Source organism: Eretmochelys imbricata, chromosome 7 (genome assembly GCF_965152235.1).
Source record: "Eretmochelys imbricata isolate rEreImb1 chromosome 7, rEreImb1.hap1, whole genome shotgun sequence".
Lineage (NCBI taxonomy): Eukaryota > Metazoa > Chordata > Testudines > Cheloniidae > Eretmochelys > Eretmochelys imbricata.
In genome coordinates this window covers 92,894,538-92,913,629 of record NC_135578.1, presented here as the reverse complement: position 1 = coordinate 92,913,629, position 19,092 = coordinate 92,894,538, and the positions used below count along the sequence as shown (strand labels likewise).

General features: G+C 38.2%; 1 protein-coding gene across 2 annotated transcripts in view; it reads right to left on the bottom strand.

Moving 5' to 3' along the window:
• Positions 1–697: 697 nt before the first annotated feature.
• NOC3L (NOC3 like DNA replication regulator) overlaps positions 698–19,092 on the bottom strand; it is a 28,347-nt gene continuing 9,952 nt past the window's right edge. The window contains exons 6-22 of one of the 2 annotated variants that reach the window (XR_013346695.1): positions 17,760–17,890; positions 16,927–17,088; positions 15,092–15,185; positions 14,582–14,757; positions 14,177–14,305; positions 13,251–13,382; positions 12,203–12,283; positions 11,188–11,288; positions 10,623–10,695; positions 10,461–10,524; positions 10,298–10,369; positions 8,911–9,092; positions 8,463–8,591; positions 6,606–6,703; positions 5,782–5,866; positions 3,435–4,244; positions 702–1,533 (exon numbers count right to left, since the gene is read on the bottom strand). Coding sequence is in view for 1 of the 2 variants with exons in the window: in XM_077822516.1 (XP_077678642.1) it covers positions 4,113–4,244; positions 5,782–5,866; positions 6,606–6,703; positions 8,463–8,591; positions 8,911–9,092; positions 10,298–10,369; positions 10,461–10,524; positions 10,623–10,695; positions 11,188–11,288; positions 12,203–12,283; positions 13,251–13,382; positions 14,177–14,305; positions 14,582–14,757; positions 15,092–15,185; positions 16,927–17,088; positions 17,760–17,890 (1,841 nt within the window). In the remaining variant the exon portion in view is untranslated. Of the gene's footprint in view, positions 4,245–5,781; positions 5,867–6,605; positions 6,704–8,462; positions 8,592–8,910; positions 9,093–10,297; positions 10,370–10,460; positions 10,525–10,622; positions 10,696–11,187; positions 11,289–12,202; positions 12,284–13,250; positions 13,383–14,176; positions 14,306–14,581; positions 14,758–15,091; positions 15,186–16,926; positions 17,089–17,759; positions 17,891–19,092 lie in introns of both variants that reach the window. The other variant, XM_077822516.1, reaches the window with a different exon arrangement.

Here is a 19,092-nt window from a genome sequence, read left to right as displayed (position 1 = left end):
ATAATATTTTGAAAAGTGAGTAGCCATGTAGCAGCCACTGACTTTAAGCTTCTTAGGCACTTATGAAAATCCCACTAGTCACCTATCTGCATCTTTTTTGAAAATGGACCTTAGGCCTCTCAATTACTTCAGGGTAAAATTTTCAGGACTGTTTATGGTGAACAAAAATAGCTGCTCTTCTATCTAGTCCTTCCATGTCTAAAGTAACCAGTCCCACTGAGAGAGATACAGGAAATTCAGCTTCCAAGGCACATTATTAAGTGAAATTACATGGTGTTTTATATGCACATTACCCCTTCAAGCAATATTTGCATTGATAGTGTATATCTTTCATTGTCCTTTGACTAGAGCTTAGATAAAGGTCTGATCCCTTTTTCATTTATATATATCCATCCCCTGCATTGGTTGTTAAATCCATTTAGACACATGAAAATATTTTTTTAATAAAAAATTTACCCTTCATTTGATAAATGGATTCCCCTTATTTCTAGTAGCACTGAAAGTAAGAAGGTTGGGTCCAGAGAGATTTGGGAGAAGCTTTTGTAAATCTACTACAGATCCAGCAGAGAGAGAACTCTTGTGTAGGAATGCCACAAACATTAATAAAAAGAAAAGGAGTACTTGTGGCACCTTAGAGACTAACCAATTTATTTGAGCATGAGCTTTCGTGAGCTCACGAAAGCTCATGCTCAAATAAATTGGTTAGTCTCTAAGGTGCCACAAGTACTCCTTTTCTTTTTGCGAATACAGACTAACACAGCTGTTACTCTGAAACAAACATTAATGTCTCATTGCTACTAGACTTGAAAGAAAATTTAGATAAGGGCATCCTAGATTATAGCAGGCAAAGTCTGGTAGCCCTTTAAAAAGCAACAGATTCGCACTATTTGTGACTAGCATACACTCACTGTGTAAAGTGCATGATGTGGTTTATCCATAAGGACATTTTCTCTTTGCTAGTTATTTTAGCCTTGCCCAACTGTCATGAATACTTACCGGACAAAATCTACTTAAAAGCATAGCGGTAATGAGAAAACCAAGCATTTTGCTTGTTCAGTTTAAAAAAAATCATTTTATGGAGGTGGGCATGGTAGAATTTTCCAAAACTGATTATATTGAATTGGGGGAGGAGGGGTTCATTAAAGTACCTCAATTTATTTAAGTTTTAAAAAATAGGGATCTTGATGATTAATCAGCACCGCATTAGTTAATTGCATTCATGTCGTTTTGGTCATAGACGAAAGTAGGGGAAGCACATAAGCTTTCCATTTTCGTTAGCCTAAAAATCCCCCCAAATGAAATAATAGAGAGCTATTACTCTTGTGTTAAACAGCTTTAACTTATTTAAAATACCATAAACAGATTTAACATAAGCTGTTTGGTTAATAGGAAAATTTGTCCCGCTTACCCATAAGTTTCCTTTCTTCAGAAATACAAGTCCACAGATACATATTAATGGGTCTGATAGATGGACAGCAGTGGTTCTGCCTCCCTGGCAGTTCAGGCTAAATGCCATCATATGGATCTGTGGACCTGGGTTTGATAAAGAAACATTTTTATTACAAACTATTCATAGGAAATAATTTACCACAGTATATAATATAAACCTTCCAGACCCCTACAAATGATAGCAGGACTCACCATGGGCAGTCAACTTCCTGTTACCTCTTTTGTAAAGAAAACACTTTATTCTACACTAAACTGTTTTTTTTAACCCTTCCTACCTATGTTTGTCTGTATTTGTTTCAGTGTATAATGAATGCTGGTATCGGTGCTTGTACGGGATTGACGTTGGAAGCCATAGGTCTTGGCTGTGTTACAACACTACAGTTTTCAGGAACTGGATTGTTGTATTGGCTGGTGTTCAAGTTTTAAGAAGACTTTAAAAAAAAAACCCTTAAGATATAAAAGTACTATGTCACATTTGTTTTTAGTTTTATTATTATTACTAATATTAGTTGGTGGAATGTCTCAATAACCATCTCCTGAAAATAACGATTAGCCTCTAGAGACCACTATCAAGTTATCAAGAATAAGAGTTTAACAGAGAAGTATCTCAACATTAAGATCAAATTCTCTTTAAACTCGGCTTTATAAAAGAGAATTTGTCAATGGCTTTTTACTTCAAAACTGAGTCTTCAGCTTCTGAATGTTAGTGATTTTGCTCTAGCTCTCAGAATGCAATTTAGCTTCAGCAGATGATTATTAATCACTTTGTTGTTGCTAGCCCATTAGATGTAATGATGGTGGAGTGTTTTCTATTTGTGATAAACATTTCATAATTGCTGCAGTGCTACACAGTTGACAGAAGTAACAAACACAAACAAAAAATACAATAGCAGTAAATATTTCTCTCACACATATATAGGCTATTAAACTGAATTTGTTAGTTGTGCAATCGTCTTCATTCTGCTGCTTTAAAGTGTGTCAAAATGTTTTGTCAATGTTCTATCAGTATGTGCCAGTTTTTATAAATTTTACATAATTTAAAAACTATGTATTTTAAAACTGACTTTCCACCTGGACTACTTTTTCTCTGACTTGAAAAGTAAACTTATATTTGTATATGTTGGAAAAATAAATGGTTTAAGAAGTGGACCTTTAGTAGTTCTTTCCTGAACTGCCAAAACTGTTGGCAATGGGGACACTTTCTAAAGTTTTCAAACCTTAAATCACATCACCTTCCCGAACCCCCTCACAGAGTTATTTAAGAACAGAAGTATTCAAATGCTATGGAGATGGGGGATCATATAAATTACTAAGAGACACAGAAGACTATGTGGGATACTATTTGTACAAAGCCACAAGCATTCTATAGGTCCTTTTTACAGTTCAGGTAGTGAAAACATAGGTTTTTAAATATACTAATTTATAGGGACTCACTAGTACCTACTTCAAAAGTGAGATATTTTTCATTTACGTCTTACTTCTTAGGACTATTTAACCTATTTTGATTGAAAATTGATAGCATGGTGGTATTAAGTTAGATATTTAATATAGATTTCACAGTAATTATGGTAGCACCTAAAGGTCTGACCCTTTCTACAATAAAGGAAACATTTTCTAAGTGTTGCAGGTTACCAGCCACATGAGAAAAGCCCCTGAGGGCAGGGACCATCTTTTTGTTCCGAGATTGTGCAGTGCCTAGCACAATGGGGTCCTGGTCCATTCCTAGGACTCCCGGGTGCTACGATAATACAAACCACCACCACCTCGCATAACTGAAGCCTCTGTTGCATAGCATACCACACGCCAAATCAGTTCTACACAAAGTCATATGTAAAGTGAGTGTTAGAACTCTCACTTTTAAATTATTTCATGCAATTTATCTGCAAAGCCAACATGAAAATGGCATTAAGAACACAACTTATGCTAAGCTAACCAAAGGCCGGGGATGTACTCATAAGACAAAAAAAAAAAGTTTAAATCTTTACCCTGAATCTCTTTAACAGTGCCGGTTCACTGAAGATACTGCAGAATGTCTCATTCAGTGACATCCAAAATACCATGAGTAGCACTGGAATTTAGCATATCATGATGCCCAATTCTGAAATACCTTCAATGGACCAGTAAGTACCAAGAGGATTTCACTGAAAGAAAGTCATTTAAAAGAGAGAGATTAATGGATAGGGCAAGTTAGACAAGAGAAATAGTTCAAGTTATTGCTCTCGGGATGCAGAGTCCCCAGATGTCTTAAAATAAGCATCAGAGAACACAATCCTGTGTGAATACTTCCTAAAATATACATTCAGATAGTTGTAAAACATAAACCCAATGAATCTCTTGCAAAATATATATTTATGTAAACAAAAAATATTGCAATAATATACATCTCAAGCAATATTAAAGTCACCTGCCTCCAGACTTTTATACTTCCAGAAGTTACTTTTGTTACAGCTCAGTATGGTTCCTGTGAGGATGCAACCTTCTCAGTTAACCAACAGGTAACTGCAAAACACTGCTATTACTTTGTGTGCATCAGCAATGCATCATATATTTTTATCTTTCCACAGCAGGACTTCATCTGAATTCCTGTAAAGATGATGGGCAACAATTTCTTTCTGCTATTCCCAGACCCCAATTAAGAAGTCAATTATACTGGGTTGTAATACTTATGATAGGGATGATTCCTTTAAGTGTTTAGCAAAATCCACGGGTCTGTGAACAGCAGCCTCATTGAGATGTGTCTGAATCAATTCCTTTAAATCTCCATTTAGAAATGAATGCCCTTGTAGAAATTTATCCTGGAAAAAATCAAAATGTTAGTTGTATAAATGATGTAAAATACCTATCTAAATAAGATCAACATAGGGGTTTCTCAAAGTAGTAGTGATATTTTACTACTTTATTTTTCCTTCCCTAGACCACCTTCTGAAGGCCAGGACACCAAATGTTCACTGATCCCTATTCATATAGCAGGGAGAGCCTGTCATTCTGAGCAGGGGAGGTCAGAGAAAGGACTTGCTTTCTAGACATGCAAGTTTTTCCTTTCTTCTTTGTAACTAAGCTAAGGGGAGCTTGCCACATCAGCCTTTGGCTAACATCATACAAACTTTTTTGATTTCCTCTCCATTTTTAATAACTCTTACTTTTAAGAATACTACAGTTTGAAACACCCACACACTGACTACCTTTCAAAAATCTGTCCTCTAGCCTCTAAGGAGAGGCACAGAAGGCAAAAGAAGCCTGAATCTCCACTCATGGTTTCTGTCAAAGAGCCTGGACAGAAGTGCTCTGTCCCACTGAGATATGTTGCAAAGGCCTATGGCGGACAGACTCCAGAGGAGAAGCAAGTGGGCCATGGTATGGCAAAACTGAGATATGGTCAGAGTTTGTTAGAGAAGCAATAAGTTTCTTAAGCAATAAACAAGACCCCAAATTAAATTTAAGAGACCTAAGTCACTTTAACGTAAAACAATGTAGAGTTACCTCTGAAAATAGTTAACAAAAAAAATCAGTATTACATGCTACATATTCTCACTCAAGTACTAGACAGTTCTACTTCCATCTGCCAATCCCAGTGCCTCTCTGCCAGACATGCAACTGATGTGATAATCCAGGGGAACAGGCAAGTTTACAAGTCATTTTCAGAGGACTCAGTTACTTATTTAATAAGGAAATTCTGTGGTGTCAGAGGACTTTGCTGATATTAGTAGATTATCAGCAGGAGACTCCATTGCAATTCATAGGTTACCACACTTTCAAAAGAGAAAGTGGGGATAAAGTCTCACTTTGTAAAAGGGAGAGCACTTGTGTAACATGTAGTAGGAGCTGTAAGTGGAGAATGTTTCATAGTGAAGCTCTGAGACATGTTAACTTTTTTCTTTCTCCCATAAAAGCTCTATGTTCCCCTCTTATATTTACACTTTTCAGTTACACACTGGCACTGATGGTGGCCACTTCCCACTCTGTATGCTGAATCAGGGCTCTGGGAACTTGGCCATCCTGCTGATTTCAGACTCTGAGACAAGAAAGGGCTTTGACACAAAGGCAACAGAAGCAAACTTGCACTCAGCCACAAGACAGCATTACAGATCTGAAAAGTAACAGACACTACATTTGTATTACTACACATGCTCGTCCTATGGGAGATGGAACTATTCATACCATTTCTCTTCTTTCACAGTCAGCAGTCAACAATATCTCACACCAGTAAAGAGAACTTAGCTGGGAAATCTGGTCATACAGTCAAAACCCCTCGGTGCTGAGCAGTGAGTCAGGAGTTCTAGTATCTATTTGTGAACACGTGTGTTTAAGAAAGGATGTTGAAAGAGACAGTACCTTTTTTCTAGGTGTAACTGATGCTACAGGAGGATTAAAAGTCATTCCTTTCATATTATATGTCTCAAAAAGTTCTGTGCCAGACCTGTAACACAAGATCAGTTTTACACAATTAAAAGAAACCGTACAAAGTATATGTCCATAAAACGAGTCTCACTTCAGTACTCTATGAACTCAAAGTAAGCTGCTCCACAATCACTACTTCAGACCTGCAAGGGAAGAATACCTGGTAATACAGAATATCAATTGGAAAAGTTATATGAATCAGAAATGTAGAGATAGGACAAATAGACAAATTAAAAGCATGTAAAGTGGCTGTAAATTATTATACTGAGATTAACTACATAGCTGAGGTATGAACGAAGATGGAAATGAGGGAGATTAGGAGTCCAGCTCACAGAGACTATTGCTATGCATGCCTGACAAAGTTCCACAGTCATCTATCCTCACACTAATTTCCATCAGTACATACTCCAGAACCCGGCACCACAATTGTTTTTCATTGGACTGTCGCAGCCCAGCAACACTGCTCCTTATTAAGATCCCTGGGCTGCTACTATGCAACACCAAGTGCTTTTGCTCCTATAAGGGCAGAGTATGCTGCATTTTCAGGACTTTTATCCTCTGCATGGCCAGGAAACAAGCCCTTAGAGAAAGCAGCCAGCTTTTGGTACTTATAAAAAACCATCATACTTCTGTTCTTCAAAAATAATTTTCTTGAAGCATATGGAAAATTACTTACTGGGGAATCTTATAACACAAAACAAACAGCTTCTACTTTGCCAGTGAACTATTTTTCAAAACATATCCACCGTATATCCCACCTTCGGCTCAGATCTGGTCTGAGAGCTTCTGAACCTTCAGCTGGAGCTCCAGCAATAAGGTGATCTGCAAATTTCTGCACTGTCGGATGATAGTGTCTCTGAAAGGAAGAAGGGGATTGGTGAGGGATAGGATAGTAGGTACTTATGTATGTACTTCGCCAATAATAATAATACTGTATTTATACACTGCATAGAATACTTTCAGCAAACTTCTTTTCTGTTTCAGGATGAGACTAAGGATTAGCCAGTGTTCTAAGGGTTACACACGCTATGTTACCAACCCATAAAACCATACAAATAGTTTGGATGCAATGTCCATGACAGTTTCACTATAGTTAATCTTAACTCTTTTTCTTCCAGTAGATAGTTCTAGCCAGCATTATAGACAAACATTTTCCATTACATATTTGCAGAGATAGGCCTTAAATATAATTTCTGGAATGAGTAGGTTATATTAAAAGCATACTGATAAAACATAAGGGCCATAAAGGTTTCCATTAGGCTACCAGCTCCACTGAAACAATTTATCACACAAACAGGTTAATGGTAAGATTTCCCTTACTGCCATCTTTGTCCCTGCCTCAGATGGGTAATTAATCTCAGTATAATAATTTAAAGCCAGTTCACTTGTTTTTAATTTGTCTAGTTGGTGGAGCAAAGCAAGATCTAACACTCAACTCCGTATCATTTCTCTGTTTATCTGCAACACAATAACTTTGCAATGCCACATCCCAATCAATTTCAAAATTAACAGAAATGTTCTAGGTACTGGTGGGCACAAACCTATTGATTCTGGTGCAGATTAGAAGACCGGAAAAGACTGAATCACAGGAAAAATCAATACTACCAGACTGAGGCAGAGGAATCTCTCTGCCACGCCCCCTGCTGCTGCCTATACATATCAAAGGCAGCACATTAACCTGCTATGCCGGAAGTTTGGATTCTACCATAAAGAAGGTTTCAGAGTAACAGCCGTGTTAGTCTGTATTTGCAAAAAGAAAAGGAGTACTTGTGGCACCTTAGAGACTAACCAAATAAATTGAAGAAAAGAAAAAAAAGAAGAAAGCCTTTCAGGGAGGATTTTGAGAGGGGTGGGGTGGAGAGAATCTAGGACTGTAGGGTTTAGGTAGCAGGGGACGTAGAGATCCAGAGAGAACTGAGGGGTGTGGGTGAAAAGTGGTGGTGATGAGGGAAGCAGGTGGAAGGGAAGATACTGGGTGGATTGGCAGGGAAGCAGGGATCCACAGCACGGGAAGCATAGGAGACAGGGAAGGGAAAGTGGCACTGGAGGAAGGGGGAGAGGCAGGGACCTGGAATGGGGAAGAATAAAGGGACCATGTCATGGTCAATAAGTGGGGAATGAGGGTGCGCACAGAGCCCCTGCCATGGTACATGGAGAGGGGGACATGGAACACACACAGAACCCATGGCCTATGGCAGAGGAGTGGATGGGGGCACACAGAGTGCCTGTGATGAAGGAGGAGTTGGGGGGAGTTGCAGGGAGGCCCTGAGACAGGGTGCCACACAGGGAGATTGTAGGGAAGAATGGAGGGATGCAAGTAGACCTGGGGTGTGCAACACGTTTGACCTACACTAGCCACAGAACATGAGACCTCCTAGCATAAATACACAGAAAGGATACACAGAACACAAGATTTCATCAGCCACCATCCCAACAACCTATCTGGAACAAATTTTTGTAACAAACAAAGTATTGTGTTAGCAGAAGTTAGACAAGGGTATGTCATTCATCTAGAGTACACAGTCTAGAGATTACAGCATTGATCTGAGCTCTGTATTTAGTTAAGTATATAAACATTTAGCCAGCTCCCCAGAATTACCCAAATAGTAACTCACCCGGAGTGCATGTAATTCCCACAGGGCTGTGTTCTGAGCATTGCAACACTCTGGCTCATCCAGTTCGGGGAGATACAGTCCACTGCCTTGAGCCTCATTATCTAGCAGGAGGTCTGTTTTTGGGAACGTCTATCACACCATCACACAGAAAAATTGATTATCTCACAGAAGTTTAATGCATATAACATGGTAATGCAAGTTCAAGAGTGTAACCAAACATTCAGCTCTATTCAGACTCAGCAGTACTTAAGGAAATCTTATTTTCATGTTTAAAATGTCAAAATATTCTGTAGTTAAAAAAAAAAAAAATTGTAATACTACATAACAATTCATGGACTAGCAAATTCTGCAGCCCAGTGTCTCCCACAATTCTGGAGGAGACACTGCTAGCAGAAAGGAAATAATCAAATAAGAAATTTTCCATTCCAGCAAGTGACTAAGAACTTACTTGCATCAATATTCTGTTGGTTGCCAAGATCCCAACACTGGAATTTGGAAGGACATGGAGAGCAAGTGTGGAAAGTCGCTTTATGAAAGCAAGGGCTCGTTGCTGGGAAACCTGTTTCCTACGTTTGGTAAGCATTACATCCAGGCACTGAAGCACTATCACCATGTCATCATTCGTAGCACCTCAAAAAACAGAATATGCAAAAACCCATTTAAAGGCAACAAGAGACCTTCCACATGAGAAAGAAAATATTCTATGAAGGATGTTGTTTAGAAATTAGAGCCCTAGAATATTGTACTAAAGCATAAATAATAGTTCAACAAACAGTGGTTATTAACATGACAGACAAAAACACACATCTACTTTTAAAAAACTATTCCTGCTTTGAGCAGACTCAGTATATCTGTGCTTCTTTTAACAATGCACTTATTCAAACAAGGATGCTTAAATTCACAAAGATTCTTTTGGTCTTAATTACACTGATCATTCTATCAATTATTTATAATTATAAAAGTGTACTCATCCAGTGTTTTGGATGCATATACAATAAAAACAATGTACAACATATAGTTAATTCATGAGCTCCTCCTATACAAATTAATGAAACCCATTTTAACTAAATTAATCCTTACTTTAATAGGCATCTTTTCATAAAGTGTTAAAGCACATATTAAAAGCAATTAATGTTGAAAATATAAAACTTTCAAAAGATCAACAGAGATTTCAATTGCCTTTGCAAAGAATCAAGTAATATGGAGTCGAAAGACAGATTTTTATGAAGAGAGGTTAGATCAGGGATGGGCCACTAGCAGCATCTGGTCCGCCAGATCATTTTATTTGGTCCACCACAACCCAGCTCAGGGCAAGCAATCCAGCAATGCCAAGGGCAGGAAAAGGTGGGAGGGCCCCGCCTGCATACATACACATCATATGATGCTGTAGCAAGAGCCAGTGGACCGGAGCAGGAAATCAGGCCCAGCCCAAGCTCCACAGGACAGTAGCTGTTGCCGCAGGATGCGTGTGAGGCAGATATGCTCTCCAACCCCCCTCCTAGGTGGCAGGACGTGACATTCCCCCGGTCACACCCATCAGCCCACCAGAGGGTTTTAGTGGATTTTGTGGCCCTGTGCTACCTTAAAGTTACCCATGCCTGGGTTAGACGCTGATCCAAAGTCACTCACTAGCCACTAATGAAATCTGACGCTATTTGAAATTGGTACTAAGTAATGCCATAATATATATACTAACTAAGAAGTTAAAACAAATTTGTTATCTGTTTCTGTAAAAGGATGGCAAAGGCATCTTAAAATTAGCATTTTTAAGAGTATTATACAAATAAAATAAACAGTCTATGTGTTCAGATGTTAAAATAAGACGCTGAACTTACCCGCATGTAGCCTAAATAGTGTCCTGTAAAGGTGACTGTAGAACTTTGAAGGGTCAATGTTAAGAACATCACCTATTTAAAAAATAATCCCAAATAAGTAGGTTTACTTCACTAACCTACCAGCTAAAATCAAATTATAAAGTTTATATTTTAGAGAACTTACCTTGTCCAGACAGAATATGAAAAGCAGTGAGAACGCAATGAAGGCTCTCCCGATAGCTTAGATCCTGGGAATACAAAAGAATAGCTGATGCACAGTAGATAAAGCTTCATTTTTAAAAAAATGTCTCAAGAAATTACCTCATTAGGAAAAAGCTCAACTTACCCCAGATGCAATGAGAGAATGTAGAACAACCAACAGGTCATCAAAAAATTCTATATTTATGAGATGGGCAAACCTAGAATCAGGGAGATTTTTATTTTTCTGTAATTATAGACAATTTTCTCTGCAAGCTCATTCAAAGCATTCTGTGACCCACCAAAGACTACATATTCATCCTCTACTTTCATCAAATGCCCTCTTAAATCTACTCTATATTTGCACAGCTTGGTAATGCAATGCCTAGAGGCATATCTTAACTTTTCGTTAACGCTACTGCACAGAGCAAAGAACGACTATCAATTTCTTTATTAACAAACCAGAATAAATAATGCAAATCACCTCATGATTTGAAGGATTTTTGTCATGTAAGTCCCATACTGACAATTAGATACTACAATGAAAGACGTTAGAAATGCTCAAATATACAAACTGATGAATTTTGGTGTGCTTTATTCATATATCCTACATGCAGTTGAATTGCTCATAAAAAAGATTCTTAAAATGTCTTTTTACTGACTCATTTCTTCTAAAATATATAGAAAAAAAAATATTGACTCATAGCTCTTACTTTGCAAGACCTTCCAGTACCGTAGGCAAAAGAGGGGATTTCTGTACTTTCTTCAGTATTCGGAAGTAAGTTAAAAATACAATATTCAGAGTCTCTGTGTGCTGTGGGAAAAAGTACATAAAATCATATCAGTATGCACAGAAAACAGGTATTGCTGATTCATTTAAACTAAACTCAAAACTTTCCTTTTCCTCTTACTTTTTTGAATTTTGAACTCACCAGCCCCCAAAATCCTAATAATTACAAATATAGCGGTCCAAAAATTCCTATCACAAAGGATACAGTCACACGTTATTGAGTCAGCAGGTGGATTTTAGATTCTGTAGTAAACTAAAATTAATGGCAATATTTTTAAATTTGACCAACATAAATCATGCTTTTAAATTCCACTTTGATACAACATCTCATTCAAACAAAGAATTGAGAAGACCTACTTAAATATAAATAAAAGGAAATAAATGCCAACAAACTGATACTGAACAGCTGTACATATTTAAAGGGACGCTGTTCTAAATAGGCAGTGTCAGGCTGTCAGTGTGCCTGTCACCCTGGGGTAAGGACTACACAACTGAAACTGAAAACTGACATCATAATAAACATTGCTACTAGCAGCAGAATTTTTCTGACACACACAAAGGAACCCTATTACAGATTCAAGTAATTCCACCTTACTGGAGCCCTCTGCTGTAAACTGTAACCTAGTCAGTGAGTTACAAATTAGAGGCATCATTTTCCTTTCTTTGTGCTCCACCTGTGTTTTTATAATTTCAGTCTCCTCAACACAGCTAGGTCTGTTAGTTGCAAAAAATGAACCCTCCCCAGATCCTATCTCATGACATACAATACCCTTTCTGCCTGAGAAGAGGTCTTCCATACCCCGTATCACTTATCTACTGAGCTAATGTGACAAAGAAAAGACAACTAATTGGACCACAAAATAGACTTCAGACAACTAGTTTTAATTGCTTGCAAGAATACATGCAAAAGCAGAAAAAAAATTTCTCCAATTCCCTACCAGTTTCAGTTTTTTTTCTTTACTCTCAGAGGCTTCTGCTTCCAGGAATTCTCGTTCCAGCTTCTCTTCTGCTTTCTTCCACTGAAAATATATTCATTTTAAAGGTTTCAGAGTAACAGCCGTGTTAGTCTGTATTCGCAAAAAGAAAAGGAGTACTTGTGGCACCTTAGAGACTAACCAATTTATTTGAGCATAAGCTTTCGTGAGCTACAGCTCACTTCATCGGATGCATACTGTGGAAACTGCAGAAGACATTATATACACAGAGACCATGAAACAATACCTCCTCCCACCCCACTCTCCTGCTGGTAATAGCTTATCTAAAGTGATCAGTCTCCTTACAATGTGTATGATAATCAAGTTGGGCCATTTCCAGCACAAATCCAGGTTTTCTCACCCTCCGCCACCCCCCCCCCCCCCCACACACACACAAACTCACTCTCCTGTGCTGGAAATGGCCCAACTTGATTATCATACTCATTGTAAGGAGAGTGATCACTTTAGATAAGCTATTACCAGCAGGAGAGTGGGGTGGGAGGAGGTATTGTTTCATGGTCTCTGTGTATATAATGTCTTCTGCAGTTTCCACAGTATGCATCCGATGAAGTGAGCTGTAGCTCACGAAAGCTTATGCTCAAATAAATTGGTTATTCATTTTAAAGACATTAAATATTCTGGCAAATTAAAAAATTCCACTTCTCACTAAATTTGGAGGCCCAGGGTCCACAGATGTCTCGAATAACCGTGTTCAGTGCTCTGCTGATCCTTTGCGAGTTCCATGGTGGAATGAAGTTGTCTTAATGATGGCAGAAGGGTAACAGGAGGGTAACTTGTTTTCTGAACATCCCCTTCCCACCAACTAATAAACAGAACTGAGTCACTATCAGAAGTTTTGCTAATTATTATAATAAATATAGGGAAAAGGACAGAATTAGGAAGATTAAAAATTCCTTGATGTGCCCCAAAATGCTCTATACACAGTGATAATGCAACGCATTTACCAGCGCCAAAGGATAACGAAGGTAACAGGAATCCGTTTCTATTATACCTTTCTTTGCATCCTTGAAAGATTTTTCCTTTTCTCCTTACAGGACATGAACTTTTTCTTTGCAGTAATGTCTTCTGTGTCTTTTTTTACTTCTACTTCTTTAATTCTTAGATGAAGGAATATTTTTAGCACCTAAAATTGACAAAGAAACCAGAAAATATTTAGTGCCTGAAGTTTAACAAAGTCACGTGCAGCAAATTTACAACAGCAGATTATCAACATCAGGAACTTCAAGAATGGGTGTGTCTGACTGAGCTTTTGTCCTGTAATACTGGAGAATCTTCATACAATTTTATATAGTTAATTAGAAAACATACACAATGCGTTTTCATAAAATATTAATTTACAGCAGTCTTCCTTATAGTCACGGTCACTTAAAACTCTGGCTCCTGCAACATATTTGGTCACCTTAACCTATTTTCTTGGCTTAAATCCAGTGACTAGAACCCATAACTTGAGCATGCCTTAATTTATTTGTCAAACAGACTACACCCCTTGTAGGCGCAACTGCAAACTATCCCGATGCAAAGGAAAGATAGGACAACTAGTAAGAGTCCAATATGGCTTCATCAGAAGCTATTTAATTATCTGAAAATAAAAAACGAAGCTTACAAAAAGAGGAAACATGAATAACCAAGGAGTACAAAAGAGCAGCACAAGCATGAAGGGACAAAATCAGAAAAGCTAAGGCACAAAATTAGTTATACCTAGCAAAAAGCAGTAAGAGGAGGTTCTTTAAATGCATCAGGTTTGTCAATCTAACAGACTACACCCCTTGTCTCCTTTTTAAGGGAAGTCAAGAACCCCTAAACTTGTTCTATGCTCAGGAAAAGCGAAGAAATACTGGATAGCTTTCCTAAGTATAGACTTTTGCTATTTTTGCCATTGTCAAAAACAATTCTGAAGTACAACAGAAAGAAACTTACCTCAGGTCTAACATCATAATTTCTGCTTTTTACAAGGCCAGAAATCACCTTAACAACACCCAGAGAAACAGAGCCCAGTTTGTCTTGTTTAAAGAGCTTCTTTACAGCTTCACAACACATTTCAGAAACCTGTAAAGTGAATTGAAATGTTTATTCTCATAAAATTATATAAAAAAAAAAGAGACAAGTTCATCCCAATAGTTACTCAACTAAGTTTCTATGTCAAAATTTACAATGGTGTGAATATCCATTTTCAATAAAAAAGTCAAGTACAGAGAGAGAGAGAAAAAGTGTTGAAAAGAGAGGCATGCTACGGTTGCTTTGTAATTAACTTTCAAAAATCAAATATTTTTCATATAAGAGAATGCCTCTTAAAATCAAACAAATAATTAGAAAGATACCCACCAATTTTGATGTGTCATTCATGAGAGGTACAATCAGGACAATGATGTTATTGTGGAAATTGAAGTGAGGCAGCACCACAAGAAGCTCACACAGACACTTGACTGCAATCTCTGCCAGACCTTTATATGCTTTTAATGAGATCACGTTACTTTTCTTCAGCTTCCTCTGCTTCCAGTCTGAATAAAATATTATTTTTGTTATTATTATGCAAAACTTAGCTACTGCATTATTTTTGAGTATTTTTTTGGCGGCTTTCCTGATGTTTTAGTAAAATCAATCTTAAGTACAGCTTTCTATGAAATAACAATCAGAAAATGTTAGGTGCAGAAATCAATATTCATTCCAAGGATAAACAGTTATCCTGCAAACACTTATATAGGCGAGTAACTTTGTGCGCACAACTAGGCCCTTTCAGTTCAACGGGATTATACATATGTAATTGACGGCAGGATCAGGACCTTGTATCTAGGAATGTACTTAACTAAGAAATGAGGAAAATCCACACTATACCTTTAACTGTTTGTTCCAGATTTTCCAAGTAAAACTTGTACTGGCTCACAAGGCTTTCTTCAAACTCCCTTAGTTTCTGAGTTTCTTTTCTAACCTGTAAACATGATACAGGTGAATTATTTTTAAAGTATTTCAGTTAACTAATACTGCCAATATAAGGTTTGGTGTTTTGGGTTTTCTTCTTGTTTTTGGGATTGGTTTTATTTTTATTTTTTAATCCAATGAAGTTTAGTTTTTAACAGAGCTTTCCCAGGTATATATTAAAATTAACTTTTCTGTACAAGTTTTGGTGCTTGGAGATTTTTTCTGCCCACCAGATCTATTTCACTAGCAAGTATTTACGTGGGATTTGGGAATAGGACTGCCTTTATGAAAAACAAAGCCAGAATCCTGAGTTGTGCCACCTCAATTGGTAAACACCTTCTAAACCAATATTTTACAAAAAATCCAGGAGAATAAGATATTCTGCCTTTATTTAGCAGAGAATTAAATATACTTGTAGAAATCTGATCCAATATAAGGGCATCTACACGGGGGCATCCAGGAAAATTAATCTGAATTAACTAAGGTGTGAATTTGAAGTAGATTAGTAAAACTGCATTAAATCCCATGTGAACACTCTTATTCAGCATTAAAGTGGCCTTAATTTGGTATAGTTTAAACCACTTTCAAAATGAGTTAAAATAAATTAAATTAAGGCCACTTTAATCCTAAATCAAAGCATCCACACAGGGATTTTAATGCAGTTTAACTAATTAACTTCAAATTCACACCTTTAGTTAATTCAGATTAATTTTCCTGGATGTCCCCATATATGCAAGCCCTAAAATACATGAATAATTGTACTCTTTCTGCTCCTTGCCCCAGCCCTATCCCCAGCTGCGGCTCCGCTCCCAGCCCCAGCCCAAGATCCACCCCCAGATGCAGCCCCACCCTCGGCCCCCTTACCCCTGTCTGCGACCCCCACCTTCCTCCCGAAGCCGGGGCCCTGCTCCCAGCCAGGGTGCACACAGGGTTAAGGGGGAGGCACAACCCTGAAAAGCTGAGCATCCACATTGTATTTTAACCCAATATTAAGACTCTTCTAACCCATAGTCAAACCTATGGCTCTGGAGTCCACACTGCAGTGTGCAGACCCAAGTCAAAGTAACCATATCTCAGAGTCCCTAGTGCTCTCCCCCCTACCCCCAAATATGGCTGCTCTAGCCTAGGACCTGGTGCACTGTGTGAAAACTTTACTGCCTGCCCTGCACGTTACAGGAAGTTTGAAGCAACCTGCTTTGCAAAAGACTTGATCAGTTTGTTCTCCATTGCAAACCCAGGAGGTTCTTGGATAGTGTGATTGCAGCTTGGTGATCAGAAGAGAACAGGTTAATGATGACCTGAGTTGCTGCCATTCACAAAAGGGGGCTGGGCTTCCATTTTCAATAAAGTGGATTGCAGATTGTTGGGACAGAGAGGAATAAGGAAGTTATCCCACAATTCTATGGGACACTTCCAGCTGATTCCCGGGAGATGAGTCAAGTGGGGCTCCATCTACACTGTAAAGCAATAACACAAGCTCGGACCCTCCAGCCCTGCAGGGCCCTAGGACCCTGGGTCCAAGCCCTATGTTAGTGCAACTGAAGTATAGACACAAGGGGGTTAGGCTTGAGCTACGGCTCAAGCATGTGCTCATGCTGCAGTGTAAACATATCCCATAAATACTTCATGTTAAAACAGGATTTGTTAAATTTGTTCAAAAACTAGATTTCTGTTAAACATCTGTTTTAGATCAGGGACATTAAAAACAACAAACTATCCACCCTATTTTATAAAGAAACCTGGAGTTTCACCTTGGTATGTTTTTCTGCTTCAGTCAGAGGCCGAATTTTGTAAGAAGGAGTAATATCTTTGAATATTTCCATCAGAGAAACCATCACCAGCTTCCGAACAATCACAGCCACATTGGGGTCTTGTTCCATTAGCATGGCACGCAACTCTTTCAGCTTCTTTATCTGTTCAAGAAAACATATGGTGCAGAATAAATAAAGGTTATATACCAAAGAGAAACAAATTTACACTCTACTTTACGCAAAGGGTGGCAGTAGGAAAAACTCCCATATCTGGCAATAAAACTACTGTAATAAAGTGATATTACACAAACAAATTAGTACACACTATTAAACACCAGGGAAGGAGTCAGCAAACCCCAAAGAATCTAATGAAATTAATAGTTCAGGAATGTTGCAACTAGCAAGTAAATACAACTTTAAGCAGAATGATAGGAAAATATTAGTGCACGCTGGAACACTGAAAAGTAAGGGTCCAATCATGAGCCTGCAAGCAGAGCCCAAATAAAGCGTTATGCCCACAGGAACTATGGGCCTTGGTGGAATGGGAGCTGTATGGAATCCCCACTCCCAACCCATCAATAACACCAATGAATTCGTGGAGAGTCCAACTACTGGTGGGTATGGGTAATATCAAACACAGTCTTGCGGATTTACTTTGTCTGCAGAACAACTGCCAACAACCATGGCCCCCCCTTTGCTGTGCTGTCTCTGCTGATTTTGGCTTTTCCATGGGTGCATAACATGTTGCAGACTTTGCCATTCCTTGATTACTTCAGATTTTTGAAATTAATTGATTTACTGTACCACACACAAAAAAATTGAACACTACTCACGCTGTTTTCTGGGTCAGACAGAATGGCAGCTGCTAAGGCTGCAATGTGTATCTTCTTCTCTTGCAGCTTCCTCCTCCTTTGAATTACCAGTTCATCTGTAGTGAGCACAGGCTGGGGTTCTTCACTAGATGCTAACACAATGAAGTTTAATAGTTAACTTTTCCCCATTAGTTCCCACTCTTTAACTGTATGTTAGAAACCACTTAAGTATCATACTGTAAAATCCAATTCTATTAATTTTATTTCAAATTATTACTTAGCAGATACAATGTCATAATGTTAAGTTCAGCAGTATAGCACTCAAAAGCAGCCCAAGAGGGTTTTCAGGGCCACGTGATGACTTGTAATTTGCATAAGACCCACTTCACCTCTTCTAACCCAAACTAAACAAACAAAGGAATAATGATGTCAAACTTGGTGGGTTAGGTCAGGGCTTGAGATACAATTTTTCTGTTAAATTTCAAGTGAATTGGACAAGGGCATTTTGAATTGCAGTACCCTAAGAAATGGAAGTGTTCACAAGATTAAATAAATAAAGAAAGGACACTGATAAAGCATAGCTGTACAGACTCATCAACCTGAGCTCTCATGCACTGAACCAAAGATTAATTAATTAAATCAATTTTAAAAGTTAAAGATTTTCATTAACTACAACCAAATGGCTTGGTGGCGCCAATGAACTTAAAAAGGATGACAACAACTGGAGATCTGAACTGTCATTTAAATTTTTTTTTAAATTACCTCGAAGTGTAAACCCATCACTATGGTGGCTTCTCAACAGAAAAAGGAAACAGTTTCCAACAAAACTGAAGACAGGTTGTTTTTAAATTAAAGTTTTTAATAACAAAAAAGGTGTTCTCAACAGTAAGAAACTTCTAACGCTTTTTTTTTGGGCAGAGTTTTGTATCCTGAAAATCGAGAGTAGGAGACATTAAAAATTAAGATTATTCAACTAAGCTATTTTAACAGGTGCAAAAGGAGTGGTGCCTCCCTGCTCCCTCTCACCCTAGTCCCACAAGCACACACCAGTGGACCTTTTAAGGTGCTCACTTCCAATGGATTCAAGGGCTTGCAAGGTGCGTGTGTACGTGGAGGGGAAATATGTATGCTGAGGAGAGTACAGAGCTTGTGGACTGAGAGAAGGGGTCATGAAGAGTATCAGCAAAGCAAGCAGGGTGATCTGACAGGAGAGAAGAAAGGAACAGAAGAGTGAAGGAAAATGGATAAGGGGAACAGCAGGACAGGGTACATGCCACACATACTTGTAAACATTAAGAGTCTCAGCATTACCCCTTCTCCCGATCAGCTCTGGAGAGGCTAAACAGGCCCAATC